The 19,895-nt window shown below is 36.4% G+C and overlaps 1 protein-coding gene across 5 annotated transcripts in view; it reads left to right on the forward strand.

Annotated features, from left to right (window-relative positions):
- The window catches only part of PCDH9 (protocadherin 9), a 797,306-nt gene that overhangs the window by 280,451 nt on the left and 496,960 nt on the right, over window positions 1–19,895 (forward strand). For 2 of the 5 annotated variants that reach the window (XM_040991309.1, XM_040991311.1), the window contains exon 3: window positions 642–743. The exons of the other annotated variants lie outside the window; for them this stretch is intronic. In XM_040991309.1, the coding sequence (XP_040847243.1) occupies window positions 642–743 (102 nt within the window). The remainder of the gene's footprint in view (window positions 1–641; window positions 744–19,895) is intronic. 5 annotated transcript variants of the gene reach the window in all.

Genomic DNA, 19,895 nt, shown 5'->3' on the forward strand with positions numbered 1-19,895 from the left:
AATTATTTTCATAAAGATAATATTTCAATTAAAAATAATAGAAACTAAACTCAATATAAAAGTTACAAAAAATATTCTGGTTCACATGTGATGAACTGACATTCTGGCAAGCAACCTTTTGATTTGCTCCTATTTCAAATGCAAAACATTTAATTTAGTTTATGGCAGCTAAGGAAATGAGAAAGCAGCAGTAAACCATGCAGCAGCACAACCTGGAGAAAAATTCATGTCTCTGTCTTCAACTGTTAGGTGGAAAATAATCGTATCTGTTACAGTTCAATATGTGAATAATAAATGTGAAGTCCTTAAATAATACCTCAGCTACAAATAGCAGCATCTTAAAGCTTATGTGACTTTAGTCCTTGGCTTAAAATTCAATATTCCTTCCAAATTGAAAGAATAGTAGCAAAACAATTGTTATAATTACTTAATTTTAGAGGAAGATTTTTAGAGGAAATTGGTCCTGGGGAACTTTTATCTATTTTTATAAAAGTTTATTTTTTTATGCATGTGCCTATGGGAGTAGACCCTTGTTAGCCCAACTGTTTTGACTTACTGGGCTTTTGTTAAAAAGCCTTTTCTCTCAATAGTCTCTCTAGATGTGGAATAGTTTGTCACAATTATTTGGTAATCTCTTTCAGTGTAATTCACACAGCAAAAGTGACAATATTCCTGTCACTCCTCAGAAATGTCCCAGCTCTGCGGGTCTCCACGTTCAGGAGAGTGAAGAAAGCCATTCTGAGGTATGCCCTAACTCAATAGAGAGCATGATGAAACTAAAGAATTTTATTTTGCTTGTGATTTTAAATTTTCTGTGGAAACTATCTCAATAAGTTCTTTGCCATTCTATTTAATAGTCACATTTTAATACCAGTGCTTTTTGAAATAAGTTCCTTAGCAATTTCAGAGCAAAAACTCAACAGTAATCTTTTTCATCTTGACTAATGGCCCAACTATTAAACATAATGTTCATGAGATTGAATAAAACGTGTTGATATTTCTTCTTATTGGAAAAAAATCATAACTTTATTTTGATTCTTTTTATTAGTTTCCTAAAAGATATGCAAATCGATGATGGCTGGTTGTTTTGCTTCATCCTCTGTATTGAAGGAAGATTTTGAAGTACTGCTTAATAGCAACTAGTTAAATTGAAAATTTCACTAATTATCTCTTTTGTTTAACATTTTTTTCTGTTTTTTTTTTTGCATTTCTCTGTATGTCTCTACTTAAAAGAAATAATTATTTTCCTTTAGAAACTCTGAATTCAACTATAACAAAATATTAAAAAATCTATAATAGTTTTTCCTTTATGTAATTACCATTCCAGTACCAATTATTCCAACAAGGCTGGATGCAGAAATATGTTACTTTTTATTTATTTTAATTGCGTTTAAAAGCACATGCATATAACTTACCAGTGTGATTATTTTTACACTTACAATTCTATCGTGTTAGGTACATTACATTGTGCAATGGAAATTCTGCGTTAATAAGGGCATATATTTTCATAGCTACCTTTAATATTAAGTCATACTCTTGTATCTACTTTCTACCATCATATATTAAGAAGGTCGTCGATAATATATGCAGATCAATCCGTTAGTGTACATGTCCGTGTTCTGATTTGCCTGAGTGTAGGGCTTCTCCCGAGTCCCTACAGTCTGTGTGGTTTCGCTATTCATAGTCTGAAACTTTAGGATTCATCTTGTCTCTGCTATATAAAGGACTCGTTCTCAAAACCTCCAGCATTACTATAGAGTGGACAAAAATGCTTTAGCGGTAGAATCTTTGTGATCAATGCAAGTTCCTTTGAGATGAGTAACTAGTGGAAGCCAGATGGATAAAACAATATCTGAGACAGTCTCAAATATTCCTAACATGCTACCTGTAACTTAGATAAAACGACTATTATGTACACATATTGAAATGTTAATACCAGTTACTAAAAATTTGGCACCATGCGCTACTCTAACAAGACAAAATTTTACCACAATTTGTTATTGTCAGGGAAAATGCTATCAATTAAATGCTACTGGCTACTTTTTATGACATTTGTAAGGCACTTCCTACAGTCATGCTTCGGTTTTCTTTTCCCGTCCTATTTCTGTAAATGGATGAAACAGATCATTACAATTGTTAAAGTACAGAAATGCACACTGTTTTTATACCTAAAGTACATTTCACCTGTATAAAGCAACTTGCATGTATAAATTATATTGCTATTTTCTTTTTATCAAACAGAATCCCTTTACTCATGGTACAGTGTAGAATGCCAAGAGAAGAAGCTTTCAGTGAGTGTATTCTATGATCTGCAGGAAAATGTCTCATACTGAACAGAATTCACACCAGGCTGCATCTCAGTATGAGTAGCTGTTTCTGTTTTTGATGCTTGAGCTAAAGAATTTTTATAAAATGGTCTACCATATGAATTTTTGAGATAAGTCTTTTCCCTTGTAGGGATAAAATCTCAAAAATCAATGTCAGATGAGAATCTTAGTTATAAGAGTTAGAAGGATTGGTGGAAGGATTTTAAAATAAGTGTGAAGTTTAGCTGCCAGACTTTGAAAATGTAGCAGTTATCATGAGTGTGAAATTCATGGGTGCAGATGGCTGATTCAGATAGCCCATGATGGGCCACTATAATCTCCACAGCAAAATTGAGAAACCCATTTTGATAAGAGAATCATTTTAACTTTTTACATTAATTTATAACACAACTTTCACTCCATTCCCAAATTTATGGAGAGACATTGTCACTAATTTCAACTAGTTTCAAAACTGCCAATTGTGTGAAAAATTATGAGTAAATATTTAATTGGATAAAAATACATCAGTAATAAATGGATTTGTGTGGGAAGAGAGCTCAGATTTAACTTTGTGTAGCCTAAGTCTTGGATTTTACATCTGCAAACATACGTTAAAAAATGATTTTCATGGTACATATAGCTTGTCCTAATTAAAGAGAAAATTACTGTTCTATATTGAATATATTGAAAATGAAAGGCAAACTAAATGCTAGAGGATAAAGGGAATCCATGTTCACAACACAACCTAGATATTAGCTTCTTTACTTATTTACTTTAAAGAAAACAACTGACAGGTATAATTGAAAAAAGAAGATCTAGTGAGCTTTGCAATTTACAGGTTCACAGTTCAAGATCAAACTGGAACTTAGCCTCCTGTCTAGTGCAGGGTGACAGAAATGGAACATGTCTGGAAGAATGATCCCATGTGTGCAAAGCAGCAGATACACAAAAAGCCCTCTCCTGCATGTCAACAACCTTCTGTCAACAGCTCCTTCTGCACCCAAGTCCTCAGTGATTCAGAGACCTCCCATGAGGTTCACAATTTAATGTCATAATCAACATTATTCCCCACATACAATGCATCAAGTGTTACCATAAATTTGAGAATTATTGTCTTCATATCTTTGAAAAACAATGTCCGATTCAATATACAAAAGCATAGGACTCTATTATTTGAAAAATACCAAGCAAATTAAGAGTGATATTATCAGCCACTTTCAAAATACTAAGAAAAGGAAAAATACACTTGCAAATGTTTTGTTTTGGCCCTACTCTATGTGTATTTGTTTCTGTTACTTTCTGTTTTAGAAATATATTCATATGCTAAATAGGATTGTGTATTACTTTCTTGTATTTGTTAGGTTTTGGTATATTATATTTAAATTGCAATCATCTTGATACTTGCCTTTCTACACTTGGCTTATGTCATTTGCTGTAGTGACCTCCAATTTCATCCATGCTGTTTGCGGATGACTAGGTTTTGTAAATTTTATGAGTGGCGTTCAAATGAATATGTGTATCCCATTTTTTAAATGTATGCGTTAGTGAATGAACACTGTGCATCGACTGTGCTGTGACAAATATTAGAGACTTGATGTCTCTTCAGCAGATGGATCTTATCCCCCATGGGTATCATCTACTCATGAGTGGGATGGCTGGATCATATAGTACAAATGATTTTTGTAGAAATTTTATTTGAAAAGTAAATCTCACAGAGAGAGTGACAGAGAAATTTTCCAGCCTCTACTCTACTCTCCAAATGGGCGCAAAAACAGCCAAAGCTGAGTTGGTATGAGCTGATAGCTGGGAGTTTCTTCTGTGTGCCCCACATGGGTGCAGATGCCCAAGGCCCCTAGGAGCTCAAAGAGCTAAATGGTAAGTGGATCAACCAGGACACAAACTGGCACACATTTATGATGCCGGTGCTAGCAGACAGATGCCATCAAGCCAGCCTTGGCCGTAATCTTTAAAATCTATATGAATATATTACATATACATTCAATTTTCATTGGAAAGTCAGGTATGTAGAGAGGTGGAAAGACAAGCAAGGAGCTAGATGGGAAGTGGGGCTACCGGAATTAGAATTGGTGCTCGTATGGGATCCCAGTGTGTACAAGGCGAGGACTTTAGTGACTAGGCTACTGTGCCAGGCCCTGCAGATATTTTTATAATTGATGAGCTTCAAAACAGTTTTTACACAATGACAATATTACTTGATATTCCTACTGGTAGTGTGCAAGTGTTTCCTTTTTTCCACATCCTTGTCTACACTGGTTGTGTTTTGTCACTGTGACAATAGCAAGTCCTACTGGAGTGTTATCTTATTATATCCTGGATTTGCATGTCCCCGATGATTTGTGACATTGAACAATTTTATATTCTTTCTAACCATTTATATACATTTTTTAGAAGTATCTATTTATACCTGTTACCCATTTTTTAATCGGATTGCTGGTTTTTGGCTATTGCATTCTCTGTGTATTCTGGGTATTAGCGACTTGTCAGATATATACCTTGTAAGTATTTTTCTTTCATTCTGGAGGCTCTCTTCATATTGCTAACTGGTTTGTGTGTGTGTGTATGTGCTATGCAAGTGCTTTCATTGAAGAAATCCCATTTGTCTGTTTTGTTTTGATTTTTGGTACTTTAGAGGACTGATTCAGAAAATCTTTTCCTTTTAATGTTTTGAAATATTTCCTCTAAATTTTCTTCTAATAGTCTCTAAGTCTTAGGTTTCACAATGTATAGTAATATATTTGGACTTGAATTTTCAAAATCCTGAGAGGCCTTCTCTTTGGCAGGCTTTAAACCAATGCTTACAGTGGCATCATCCCATATGGCCTCTGCTTCAGGTTTGGACTGTATTGCATTCTATCCAAATGCAAGCTAATGTGCTGGGAAAGAAGCAATAGAAGGCCCAACACATTGGTTCTCTGCATCCAGGTGGGACATCAGGATGACCCTCCAAGCTACTAGCTTCAGCGAAACCAGCCTTGGAAATGCAGAAATCCTGTAAAATGGCTTTCATTACTATGAGTAGTTTAACAGTATTGACTTCCACATGAAATCATAAGATTTCTTTCGACCTTTTTGCGTCCATTTAAGTCTTTTTCACCAGTGACTTGGAGTTTCTTGGGTAGATGTGTCTCAACTCTTTATTTCCACAGGTCTTTACTGCCAGCCATTTAGAGAATTAATTCCATTTCTTCTTAAATTATTTTTCAAAAGAGAAGCAGGTGGAAATCCTTTAAAATCATTCTGTTATGACATTACCTTGATACCAACCAGACAAGGTTACAATAAGGAAAGGAAGGGTACAGAAAAAATATTATTAAAAATATAGATGGAAAAATCCTAAAGCAAATGCTAGCAAATAGGAACTAATGGCACATTAAATTGGTTTATCAGTATGATTACGTTTAACTTTTATTTGGGATGCAAGGTTGTTTCACCACAGCAAATCAGTAAATGTGCTATACCGTATCAACAAAATAGAAAAAAAATCAACAATATCATATGGTCATCTAGGTAGAAGCAGGAAAAGCCAGTAGATAAAATCCAACATGATTTATGATGTGATATAGCTACCATCATTTTGCTTGGAGAAAAGTCAAAGTTTTTCTATTCAATTTAGAGAACGAGATTACAATCTCACATCTATTCAGTATTCGGTATTACCGAAGGTTCTTGCTTGAACAATTGGGCAAGAGAAATAAATAAATGGTACCCAAACTGGAATGGATAAAGTTGAACTGTCAAAGTTTAGAGCAGATGCTAACACTAAGAAAGGAAGCAAACTCTCAGAATAGAACCAATGTGTAAAAATCAGTAGTATTGTTATATACCAGTGGTGCATCACATGATCCAACAAATTAAGGAGGTAGTCGCATTTCCACAAACTACTAAAATGAAGAGAATTCTTTGTCAGTAATGTGTGTGAAGGCCAGGTGTCAGAGGGATCCAAATTTGAGTCAGCTCTACTGCTTATTCATTTAATTTCTAAGTTCAAGCCTCTTTTCTGCTTCTATTAATAAAACCTCATGCTAGTTCAAAATGAAAATGTATAGAGACTTATTTCACATTACTTATTAACATGTGTTTACAGACTTTTTATTTATTAAGCACAATATTAAATAAAATTGTCAACATAACAAACAGTAAAACCTTTAAATATACTATACGATACATACATATATGTATATTTACAAATAAATTCCTACAAGCAGACTTAATAAAGAAGTTATTACATAGAAGTATATATAACAGTATGTATACAATTGATGTACAGTTGCTTCTGTATATAACTTCGTATCTGATTTTAAATATAAAGAATCAATTTTTATTTTTTAGTATAATAACGTTTTCTTTCAGAAGTCACAAAAAAACATGAATAGCATAGGTGGATTTGTGAATTATTTCACTGGACATCCAAGGAAAAACTTTCTGTTGAATTCCCTGTATTATAATAACAATATTAATCAATTTTCAAATGTTCCAGCAGTTCAAAACCAGCAGTTCAAAATTTTCTAATTACGGAACACAGTATAAAGATGGATCATCATCTTTTATTTTTTTATACGTTATGCTAATTCGTTCTCCCTGGAAGAACAAGTGAGTTTGAATCTATCCACAGAAGGAAATACACTTGACAGGTGATGTGCTCATGATTCAGCCGTGGGTGTATTCTTGATGGACAGCACCAAACCTTGCTGTGGCCAAGCTCTGCTAATGAGTGGTTTGAAGCTACTCGGTGTGCCACAGGCACAGGCTTATCAGCCAAAGACATCTTTACCCTTCACTGTGACAGCTGGGCTGCAGCTGCTCATGGAGAGAATGGAGTGCACACAAAAAGACGGGAAGAGCTTTTCAAGTACGTGACAACCACAGCACCTTTCACTGAAGAATCCTGAAGTTGTAACAAAATGCTGAAATGTAGACTACAGAAAGGTATAAATCAATATCTGCGGGATAGGTCTGGAAACCACACATGAAATGACAATAAATAATACTGGCCTGAGAGAATGACAAGAATACAGCTGCCTCACCATTTTTCTCTCAAGTAATTGAAGGTGTACATTCTACTGATAAAGAAAGCTCAAATGTTTATTGAATTGACATAGTCGTGCGGAGTTTTATGTAAGTTTCTGTGTCCATGCACAAGTCCTAGTGGAGAAGACTGCGATAGACTCCTGTTTGAATACCTGTAGAGTACACTGTTATAGTAAATATGTTGGGTGTTAAATCCAGTGGAAGTTAGAGCAAAGTCAAGTCACTGGCATGCATGTGACAAAAGCAAAAGAAGTGAAAAAGAATACCATATGAAGTCATGTATAAGAAATTGTTCTTAAAGTGAAATAATGCTGTATTAAATCGGTAACTAAATTTTTAAACTAGTATTCAATAATCTAATTGTAAAGCTGAGTACCTAATGTTAAGAATGTATGGGGAGGGCCTGGCACGGTGGTGCAGTGGTTAATGTCCTCACCTTGCACGCCCGGGATCCCATATGGGCGCCAGTTCTATCCCTGCAGCCCCGCTTCCCTTCCAGCTCCCTGCCTGTGGCCCAGGAAAGCAGTTGAGGACGACCCAAAGCTTTGGGACCCTGCACCCGCGTGGGAGACCTGGAAGAGGCTCCTGGCTTCGGATCTGCATAGCTTCGGCCATTGCGCTCACTTGGGGAGTGAGTCATCGGACGGAAGATCTTCCTCTCTGTCTCTCCTCTCTGTATATCCGCCTTTCCAATGAAAAATAATAAAAATAAATCTTAAAAAAAAAAAGAGAGAGAGTACTTCCACTTGCTGGTTCCTTTCCTCAATTACGTGTGACAAAATGGGCTGAGCCAGGTAGACATCAGGGACCAGTAACTTACTCCAAGACTCACACAGGGGTGGCGGAGAGCCAACTACTTGAGAAATCATGTACTGTCCCAGGTTTCTCATGAGCAGGAGCCGGGACTGGGAGCAGAGCCAGGGCTGTGCTATGAGATGCAGGTGTTCCCAGGAGCATCTTAACCACTGTGCCAATTTAAAACAGAACCTGAACATCTTACTGTTTCTGCCATTGTTCAGCAGTGTAGCACCTGTCTTAGAAAGATAGGCTTATATATTTATTTCTTCCATTTCTGCCAATATTTGAAATATCAAACAATGTTTTATATTCTTTTCAGTTTATAAAGTATAGAATTCAAACACAGTAAATTGACTGCACAATTCTCCTTTACAGAGAAGGATGACACAAATAGGAGCAGCTATTGGATTACAGGCAATTCAGCTGCGTTGTCAGTTACTATACAGTGGTTTCAGGTTCAAACAATAAGCAATTTATTATGAATATTTTATTAATTCAAACACAAAAATGTTGTAAAACCTTGGGGTAAGTGTTAGCTGTGGTGGGTTAAGCTACCTCTTGGGAATCCTGCATGGTAATACATGAGCAATTGGGCCCCTGTTACATATGTGCAGCACAGGTAATGAGCTCCTGTCTCGGGGGCTAGGTTCCAACCATATCCTATCTGTTGAGGAAGCATGGAGATTACACTGTGGGACTGGAACCCTTTCTTTTTCTCTCTGCCAAGCAAATGCACAAGTGTACATTAAAAGTTAGCTCATAATCTTACAGCTACTGTGTAAGTGAACTATTTCTGTGTTTTGATTATGAAAGGCATGTTGCTCTAAAAGGTACACTTGATGGATATTTATGAAATAACCATCTTTATTCAGAAGAGTGCCTACTGTTTTTATAATTTCAAGCTATTTATTCAGATCCAACTTGGTACAATTTCACAGGAATTTTATTGTTTTCATAGTGACTGCTTATTGATTCATGGCACAAATGTATTAAAGGTCTTCTGGTTGGGTTCATGGAAAATCTCAGCTAAGTCTAGAAAGGAGAAAGCAAGACAAATATTGGTGATTCTTTTATTCACTTAGATTATATTCACAATATCATGCAAAATATCTTCAGAAAATCAAATAAGGGGCCCTGCATAACAGCCTAGTAGGCAAATCCTCGCCTTGCATGTGCCAGGATTCCATATAGATAACTGTTGCTGTCCCGGTTACTCTATTTCCCATTCAGCTCCCTGCTTCTGGCAAGAGAAAGTAGTGGCGGAGGGCCCAGGCTATAGGATACTGGGAAGAAGCTCCTTGCTTCGGATAGGCACAGTGGCTCAGCTCTGGCAATTGCAGCTGTTTGAGGAGTGAACCAGCAAAGGAGGATCCTTCTCTCTGTTTCTCCACCTGTTGCTGCAACTCTGACTTTGCAGTAAAAATAAATCATAAAACAGAAATATGAATACATTAGGTGGACTTTTATTCACATTTGAAACATTTATTGAGAGATCAACAAATTTTTACATTATATAACACAAAGTCACTCAGCAGAAAAAAATATAAGAAAAGCAAACCTAGGTGCCTATAGTGATGTGTGAATCTCAGCAGAGTGCTATATAGATGAGAAACAGAAAATGCTTGGTAACTGTCTCATTTCTGTGGCATTCTGGATAAAGTAAAGATATTGATTTCAAAATTGCATCAGGATCCAGGACACAATGGAGGGCAGAACCTTACAGGGGAATGGGGAGTTTTAAGGGGTGATGAAGATGTTCTATAAATTGATTATAATGACATTTGTTCAATATAAACTGGGCCAACAAAACTCAATATTCAAGGGAGATTTTATCCAATAATATTGTAATTGATGAAATAAAATAAAAGCGAGGGCTTACTAAGTTCTTCAGTGAGCTATTGGAAACCTGTGGGTAGAACTTAGCGAGAGATTGAGTGAGATTTCGTTGTTTGAGTTTGCTAACAGGCTTTCGCAGGAGTTTGGTTTTGGCTTTGTCTTACCACTAAGACCAACTGCCAGGGATTCTATCAGGACAAATGAATTTCAGAGAAATTACTTCTGTGGTACTTGAGAACCTGCCATGGGTATCAAAGTTGGCAAAAACTAACCCCTCAAACCAGCAGGCGAAAAAAACCTTTGAATTGTAAGTTTTTCCGATTCTATGGCCTGTTGAAAATGTGTGTGGTGGAGGGAGTTCGGGAGCCCTAGACTCAGGGAACCTACCTCGAATTTGCTCAAACTAGTTTAGAAAGAGTATCTTAGCTATGTTCCCTTACTGTGTTTATTGATATTCGAAAAACTCTTAAAAGGGTGAATTTTACTGTATGCAAATCATAATTTAATAAACCTGACATTTTAGAAAAAGTACAGCTGGGAAAAATGTCATCACTGACGTAAAACAAGAGTAGTAGAATCGTGAGGCTAGGGAGAAAGAGTGAAATTATAACCCTGCCAGAATGAGACCTTTTCACTTTCCTTTATAGATCATCTAACACCTTCATATTAATGGCGTGCTAACTCGTCAACTTAATATATTGCCTGGTATCAGAGAAATGTTCAAAAAATGCAGAATAGAGGCTACAGCTGCTCCAGACAATAAAATATAGGTGCTGGCAGATCGTACAGTTAAGTGAATTGTTAAGAACAGCAAGAGCTGTTAACCAGAGGTATGTATTTGATGAAAATCGGTGAGCAAATATGTCAAAAGGCTATCCTCGAACTCACTCCACCACTTCATAGAATGAGAGCAATTGTCATTCTTCACTTACAATTGATGTACATAGTTAAGCAAAAGGCATCTTAGCAGGAGTGAACCTTGCTTTATGGTATATGCTTGTTTCTCAGAGTGCTACCGAACAGCAAGAGGATAAGACAAGTTTCTATATGTTGAGTCCCACACTGCTGACTGCATTGTTTAACACCAGATGCAGAGTCTCTACTCTCCTTGTGCTAACAATCAAAGGTTAAAGTTCTCCTTTCAACACTGAGTAAGTGATAAAGGGCTCCTGAAGCAAGAATCCAAGGTTTCCAAAGCAGTGCATGTTTTATGTATCCTATTAGCTCGGTCCGCCAGGCCTCCCCCACAGCTCAGGCACTGCACTGAAAATACAAAAGGCTCATTTACCAGCACCCATAGGCATAAACACCACAGAACCAATCAATCAACACAAATACATCCCTTCTGTGGTTGCCTGTGACCTTGAGAAGTGTGACAAATGACTTAGAGGACAGAACAGACAGAAGTCTCATGATAAACCAAAAAGAAAAAAAATCTGCTTCATGATGAAAAGAATAAATGAAATGGAGAGAGCTTGATAGATGTTTAGTTTAACTTATTGCCGATAAATTCTCTAACTGCTTTGTGCAGCCTTGGCCCCGGATCAGAAGGACTGAGCCTGTGCAGTAATCAGGGCTTATTCCATACACCTCAGCCTGTTAGGGTTCTTACCACATTTACTTTCTCAGTACGATAGTACATTACAGCTATCTATTCGATTATGGCCCAAGTTCCTAGCAGTTATTGATAGCCATGCTCCAGACTTTCTATCTTATGCAGCACAGGCCAGGGCATGTAATCAGATGGTGAATTTCCTAACCAGGATAGATCTTCCTGAAACTGGAAGATGATGACTCAGTCCTACAATGGAGCCTGTGATTCTTTCTCACTGTGGCAAAACTTCTTACGCCATTTTTATTTTTAGCTCTTTGGTGCAATTATAGAAAATTATTGTAAGAAAATCCCAGCTGCTGTAAGCAGAAAATCCTGACTGTTTTGGAGATTTTAAATGTGAGGGACACTCGCAGGTATTGTCCAGGGAGTTACTTATGGAGGGCAAAAGGCAGATAGACATGGATTTTCTAAAAGAATGAAGCAAAACTGCACCTTTGTTTCAATTTATTTGTTCTGCTCTCTAACTTCTCTTTCTGAAACATGGCTTCAATTTTCTTTGCCTCAGCTGCTGCAAAAAAATCTCAGCGTCTCCATGTCCTACATTCTCTTCAGCAGTCTGTTCTCTGTGACTCAACTGTGCATGATCTGACTGTGTGGCTGAACAAAGTTAGGTGAATACACAGTTGATGTGAAAGAGAATTTTGAGTTGCTGGCTTCCATCTCCCCTCTGAGATGCAAATGGCAGGAATTAGCCAGTGGTGTTTGCGCACTAAGTTCAATAAAATCATCATATCCTGATATGGTATTTCCTGGATATAGGAAAACTGACAAATAGGGAGCCAGGGTTTCAGGAAATTGTTTGTATGGTTTATCGTATCATTAGTAGGCTGACTATGCATACAATCATTCGTTCATTTAAAAACCATCTTCTGCTTTTAGACAATTAACATTAGACAATATAGATAGACTTGTTATCTGGGAAAATCCATTTTACCCTTACAATTATATTTTTAGTATTTTTGTCAGTGTGGGTATGTTTTCAGTTCCAAGTCAGTCTTTCATTCATTTTCAATGCCAGGAATGAGGTGAAAAAAAATATTAATGCAGGCTTGGTGATATTTTATAAAACAACTTCTTTGCTATAGTCACTTTTTAGAGTGTGTCAGTAATTAGCATTTTAGCACAAATGCACCTAGTATGTGTGTGCTGCAGTAACCAGTACTAATAAAATGCTTTTTGTGATTCTTTTTAGTAAAGACTATTTTACATTTGAAAATCAGGATATTCCTAGATTGAGAGTTTCTTAATGCCTTTACTAACATCTCTCTGGTCAGAATCCATTGTTTCCTTTCCTCTGTTATATTTGTTGAATACGTGAAATGGACAACAGAACTTATTTTTTTTTCCTGGACAGAATACATGTCTTCGTTTTTAATGCATGAACAGTCGTTTTGGTTCATTAAGCTCAGTGGTACTGATGGTAACTAAAAGGGAATGAAAGGAAGAGTGCTGAAATACCCTCATCCCACTAATGATGCTGAAGCTGCTGAGCTTTATTGGGAGACTGCCCAGACATGCACTACTAGAAGGCATGGTCCAGGATGTGAACTTGGTGTGAGATGCCAAAATTACAAGTTCAAGGGGGAGGGAGACTTGCTAGAACGCTGGAATAATGTGCATGTGTGTGTGTGTATTAATACAATTCTAAAATAATTTCAGGAAATTTTGCATTGTGTCACTACATTTCTGAAATAATTTCAGGAGTGTGTGTGTGTGTGTGACTGCATTTCTTGGTGTGCCAATGAGAAAGCCAGAGGGAGAAAGTACAGGAGAAAAGAAACAGAAGAAATAATGGGAGAACGGGTTCTCACTCACTTTGTGGCAGTGATGAGGAAGGACAGTGATTCTGCTGCAGGGACAGGTGCATCTCTACATGCATAATCAGTGGACAGGAGGACATCGTCCTGTCACTTTTGTATTTTAAGTAGATTATGAATATTTAAGAATTTGTAGCATATGTGTATTTGTTTAGCAAGTGAGAAGAATGCATTGTTTTTCAGGTACCTGCAATCTATCTTATTGCAATCCTATTTTGTTATTTATAAATAATTTTTATAACAATCAAAATTATAATTTCTTTTATAAATGAATGTTACTGTCCCATTTCATCCCCGCACATGTGAGACTGTACAGAAACGTGTCCCTTGAAACTGTCGTGGAAGGTAGCACAATGCCTGTTCAGATTGGGTTTATGCCCAGTTGGAACAGAAAATCACTCAGCTGGGGCATGGAAGCTTTCCTGGCCTCTGGCTAATGCAACCCACTCAGTGGCTTTTCAAAGCCATTTATAATCAAGTTGCAGCAGGCTGGAAGTGAAAACTGCAGGAAACTCCAAGGAATACCTACAAGGCCCTTAATGCAGCTTCTTTGGCCTCTTCATGTCTTCTGCTTGTGTTTGGTGCAAAGGGTTAGAGTGAAGATAGAAGAGGAACTTTTTCTCATCCAGCTTTCCTGCCTTTTATAAAAGCCCTCGGAGGGAGGTAAGCCTTTTGGAAACTGTTCAGGTATGTTCTGAAACAGCTCAGAGATTGGACTCGGTGACATCTTTGCCCTGTTGATAGCACTCAGTAAAACAGAAGTCACTTTCACAAGTTTAATGGTCCAACCAAGGCAAAGGAATCAACACAAGAGAAACAGTAAGAAGGCCAGATTGGATCATTTTACCCAAGTTCATGCTGAACATTTTATTGTGATAATGAGAATTGATCCATGTTGAAATCTTTCCTGCTGAGAGACTTCTACTGAGGGAGAAAAAAATCAAAGATGCTGCATAGTTAATGTGTGTGTGTGTGTGTGTGTGTGTGTGTGTGTGTGTGTTTCCACAAGTCCATGAGGAATCTATATGGGTGAGATGGGGAACATATAGAAGAAGTGGAAAAACACCCAGCAGCAATGTCCTTTAAACAGAATGGAGTTTTTTGATAAAGAAGTGTTTTATGAGAAGGAAGTACTTGTATAAGCTATATCTCAGTAGAGGGTGCCGAGATCCCAGCAGACATTTCCATTTACTACCAAGATTATTACGGTTTCTCCAGTTTATTTCAATTTTTATTCCTATATACCTGAAAATAAATATAGAGGTGAAATTAAATATTCCTGCCAACTAAGACAAAATTAAAACAAAAAAGTAAACAAAATAAAACATAAATATTCTAGAGTTCAGTAATAACCAATGATGAATTAGAATTTCAGCTACTTAAGCAATATAAGAGTATAATCTTTTTTTCCCTTTCTCCTCAGTTTCTCTTTCATTCACTGGTAAGCACAGGGAACTTACATTTTGAGAGATAATTAATAAAATGAAAATTCTGTATTTAATGAAGGGAAACTTTTACAGTATAAAATTATGGTACAAACAGAAGTATTTAATTTAAGAACAGTACAACCAATCAATGTAATGTTTGATTAATAGTACATGACTTGTATATCCAATGTAAATGTTTTCCCATGTGCTCATTGGGCTGTTTCTTGAGGTTGATCTCCCAACAGACATCTACACGGAAACATACTTTTAACTATTTGCTATCTTAAGATGCATAAGTTGGAATAAAAGTGAAAGTTGATGGTGTAGATTCATACTGATGCATCAAAATGCCTCTTGTGGCACAGCGGGATAAATCACTCTTGAGAAAGTTGCATCTGTGTCAGGAAGGAAGTGTTGGAGTTTCACCTCTGCTTCAAATCTAACTTCCTGCTAGGGTTCTCCCTGGAACGCAGTGAGGCGATGGCTCAGTTGGGCTTTTGCCATCTTTGTGCAAAACCTGAACGGAGTTCATGCCTTTTTAGCTTCAGCCTGACCTACCACCGGCCATTGTATACATTCATGAAGTGAACAAGCAGATGAAACATCTCCCTCACACCTCCTTTGTAAAGTCAGATATACAGAGAGGAGGAGAGACAGAGAGGAAGGTCTTCCGTCTGATGATTCATTCCACAAGTGACCACGGCTGCCAGTGCTGCGTCTATCCAAAGCCAGGAGCCAGGAACTTCCTCCAGCTCTCCCATGCTGGTGCAGGGTACAAAGGCTTTAGGCTGTCCTCAACTGTTTTCCCAGGCCACAGGCAGGGAAATGGATGGGAAGTGGAGCTGCCAGTGTTAGAAATGGTGCCCATGTGGGATCCTGGCATGTTCATAGCAAGGACTTTAGGCCCTAGGCCACTGAGCCAGGCCCCAGAGTAAGTAAGCAGTCTGAAATAGGCAAAAAATGAGAAGAATATAAGCATTTTTTGAATGTTTTTGAGAGCAGCAAAATTTACAAAGCACATCAAAGGAAATGTTTATTGATATGACCAAGAAAATATTACAGAAATATATGAAATATATGGAATATGTAAAGAAGTAAAGAAGTTATGATTTTTATTAAATTTGTTGATGAGCCTCTTTATTTCATTCTTTCCTTCTTCTGATTTCTCCCCTCCATATGAATACCTATAATTGTAACTCTAATTAGTGTAGAAAGGGATTTGTTTTCCAGATAAGCTGATCAACTATTAATACCAATAGAACCATTACAATACATGAAAGCCAATCTAGCTTTGAGATCTGTTTTTTTGTTACTATTTTTACCATTACCTTATTCTCCAAATCACTGAATTTTAACATAGGCACTCAATTTTCCCACATACATGCACAGGAATGAACCCAACACAGAGGATTTTTAACCAGAAAAGGATAAAATAAATAATAATGATGTAATAATGACTTGCACAATAAATTCTGAAAAGGGCCAAGAGTCAATTTTATGTAATGTACAAAATCTTTTGAGTAAAAAATCAGAATTCATTCGGTGGCCAGTGAGGAGGCTATGCAGCTTTGTATGGAATCAGTGGATCATCTGCAGAAGTGTGAAACACACTTTCCAAATAATGTGTAACAATGTGTTGATATGGAAACAAAAACAGACACACCGATCAAGATCATCATTCATAAAATTGTCAGACACTTAACTCCTCAATTTCTTTACACCTCTACTAATAAAATTTATGTCTTTGTTCTGCAGTAATACAAAACATCATATAAACATTAGTTTTGAATAGAAGCACTATTTTAAGTGAAAACTAATGTGATCAATATTCCCTTTAACAAAAGTTGGGAATGATAGAGTCAATAACTAAAGTGAATCAATAGCTAAAATGCATCCCTTGGTTACATGAAGTCAAATGGAGCTGTTTAAGGTTTATTGGTACCTAATATGCACGGTCTTTCAGATAAAATCATGAATGTACACATATAAGCACAATAGTTCTTTTTTTTATCCACTGAAAAGTCTTTTGAATGATAAAAACAATAAGTGAAAAGTTTTGATATAACTTATGTTCAAGTTTTACAAAGGAATTTAAGCATTATTTTCGCATTTGAAAATAACTGAGCATACATGGAGGAATTGGCATTTGATCAGAGCGGAGGAGGGTGTGTAGACTTACATAAAGGACTTTCCAGGCAGAAAGAACAGCATGAATCAAAGTCTGTCCGGTGCTTCAGGGCATGGTCAGACACCTGGCTCCATTGAATATGTGTACTCCCTGTTGGAAATTAAAGATGAGACAAGGAGTTTATTCACACCTACATTTGAAGGACACTGAATGTCATGATAAGGAATTTGATAGTCCTTCTTCCAGCATGAAACTGTGAGATTACGAACCATGGTGTGTCATTAACAAGAGTTAAACAATTTTGGTATTGTACCTAAAATAAACTTCTTTACCATCAGTTAAGGTCAGGATTACAGACAGATTGCCAATACCTTATGTTTAAATCAATGAACAAATTGTTATTGAGTGTCGTCTTTTAAAATACATTTGGATGGCACATAAAATCAAACACATTTATCAAGGGCTAATCTGAAGGGAGGGAGTCATAGCTGTGAATAACTATATACATGGCATTTTGAGGGCCATTATCTGCAATGTTATTGGGAAAGGACATGCAAAACTTGGTGTTCTATTCTACAAAAGGACAAGGTTTTGTTTTCCAATCATCAATAAAGGAAACAAGCAGAGCCAGGTGTTGATGAATGATGGAAATTTGGCAAGGTACAGAGAAAGCATGAGAAAACTAACAGCATCCCATTTCGTTGTATCATTCACTTGGTCTTTCAGAGGAATTGGCTGCATTCTGACATGACAAATAAATATTGTTTGTAGAAGAGAAGTACACTGAGGAAATGGAAGGCCCATTATGATAACCAAGAGTTTCATTTTAGAGGAGAGTAAACTATTCTTTAGATTTTTTAAAATGCTAACCAGAGTTTCTCAGTGACACATGAGATAAATGCTAGCCTCAAAAATGATTATATTACCACCCAGAGAATTTCTGAGAAACCAATGTTCCATGGAAATAGAAAACTAGTTGTTTTTGACTTAACTTTCTAGCCCAAATTGGCAGTACAGCAGTAAGCTATGTTTACTGCAACTGCACATTTTCTATTAAGTGGGCATCTTATTATATACAGACTTGCTCATTTATATGTAAAATACTACAACTATTGAGTTAAGAACAGAACAGGCATTTTTAAAGCAGTATGTAAGATTATCTGAAAAATCTACAAATCCAAACTGCCTGTCCTACCTGTAAAGAATATTTCCTTTCAAATATTCCACATATTCAGGTATCTTATTTCTTTTGTGCAGTTTCTGTGGTTATGGATTACATAGGCTATGCAATATTTATTAAGGGTATTGAGAAATTAATACTGTAGATATTGTGTATGAATCTATAACACATTTTTTCTATGCCTAAAGAAGAGCTTTTCTAATGTTTGTCCTTGTTTACCCTCTTTTAAAATGTCTCTAACATGTGTTGGAATCAAGTAGTAATATATAAGCTTTATATGAAGCACATACATAAATGTGAAAATGCAAATAATACTATTGTATTGATAAGCTGTATGTTTCATAGATAGCTGGTACCTAGAGGAGCTCACTTCTACCACTTGGTAACCGATAATGTCAACTGGATATGAATTAGTGTAAGGAAATGATCTCATTTGAAACTCACAAAATGTATCCTTAATTTTTTTGCAAAGAAGATAATGAGATGTAGAAAGACAGTAATCTTCCCTGTATTTGGAGCTAAAGATGTATTATTACAAAGTATTTATACTTTATCTATTATAATATATGTATATGCTTAGCTACCTATATTTCTATTTGTTTTACATGAAGGCTCCCAATAAAACAGTGAAATATACCTTGGCGGTATGGTAGTAAGTCTTTTAACTTTTCCAAGAAAGATGTAAATGACAAAAAGTTAAGCTTGTAAACTGCTACTAAAGAAATATTTTACTGTGAAATTATGATGGTAAAATGGTAGTGTGAGGGGGTGTGTATGAAAGGAGTCGGGTGGGGGGATGGTAGGAATATCTATACCCTGTACCTGCAAAACTATGTTATGGAAAATAACAATAATGATTAAATGAAATAGTTATGTATTGCTTTAAAAAGAAAATCCATTTGACCATGATAGATGGTCAGATATCAGTTGTGACTCTGGAAATTGCCATGGTCACCATAACATCATCACAGATATATTAACAATTCATAGGATAATTAATTTATTGATTGGTATGACAAGTTAAGGAAAGTAAATGTTTTATGACCCTGCTAGCTATTACACAATCTCATATGTCATGCCAGATAAGTGCACTCTGAGTGGATTTTCCTCATACTTGTATGTATTTGTGTGTGTGTGTGTTTGTGTGTTGGATGAAAGAGGTGATCACATATGTGAGACAGTTTGAGACAATTATTAGTATTCATATTGAAAGTAGGAAATAACAAGTAGAGTCTGGGAAAGATACCTGAATAACATTATGTGTTTTGCTTTCAGTTTCTGTTATGTTCCCTCCAGCAATATAATTATTTGCTTCCCTAGTATTTTTTGTTTGTTTGTTTGGTTTTTTTTGCAGCACATTGAAGTTCAAACCTCTTCTTGGTTGTGATTACCATTTTTCAATTACTGAGACACGATCATCCTATTTCAAATGTGCCTGTCTCATCCGTCCCTCATCAATTCTCCTGTTTCAGAGCTGTTGCTGTCACAAGTGATCTTGTCTGATGTTTGAACTTCACGGATTGATTGTTATGCCCAGAGGCTTTTTAGGCTGCTGTGTTTGGTCACTGATGGACATTGAAAGTAAGGCCTTTACCATAGATTCTTAACAAAGCACTAGCCATACGGTAAATACTCTGAACAAAACCAATGTTTTATTATTGCACTCACTCTAAATTGTTCTTTGGTGCTTGAATTTTCCAAAGCAGCCAAGTGCTTGTTTCTGCTATTCACTGCAGTTA

Source organism: Ochotona curzoniae, unplaced genomic scaffold (assembly GCF_017591425.1).
Source record: "Ochotona curzoniae isolate NIBS_2020 unplaced genomic scaffold, NIBS_Ocur_1.0 contig_64, whole genome shotgun sequence".
Lineage (NCBI taxonomy): Eukaryota > Metazoa > Chordata > Mammalia > Lagomorpha > Ochotonidae > Ochotona > Ochotona curzoniae.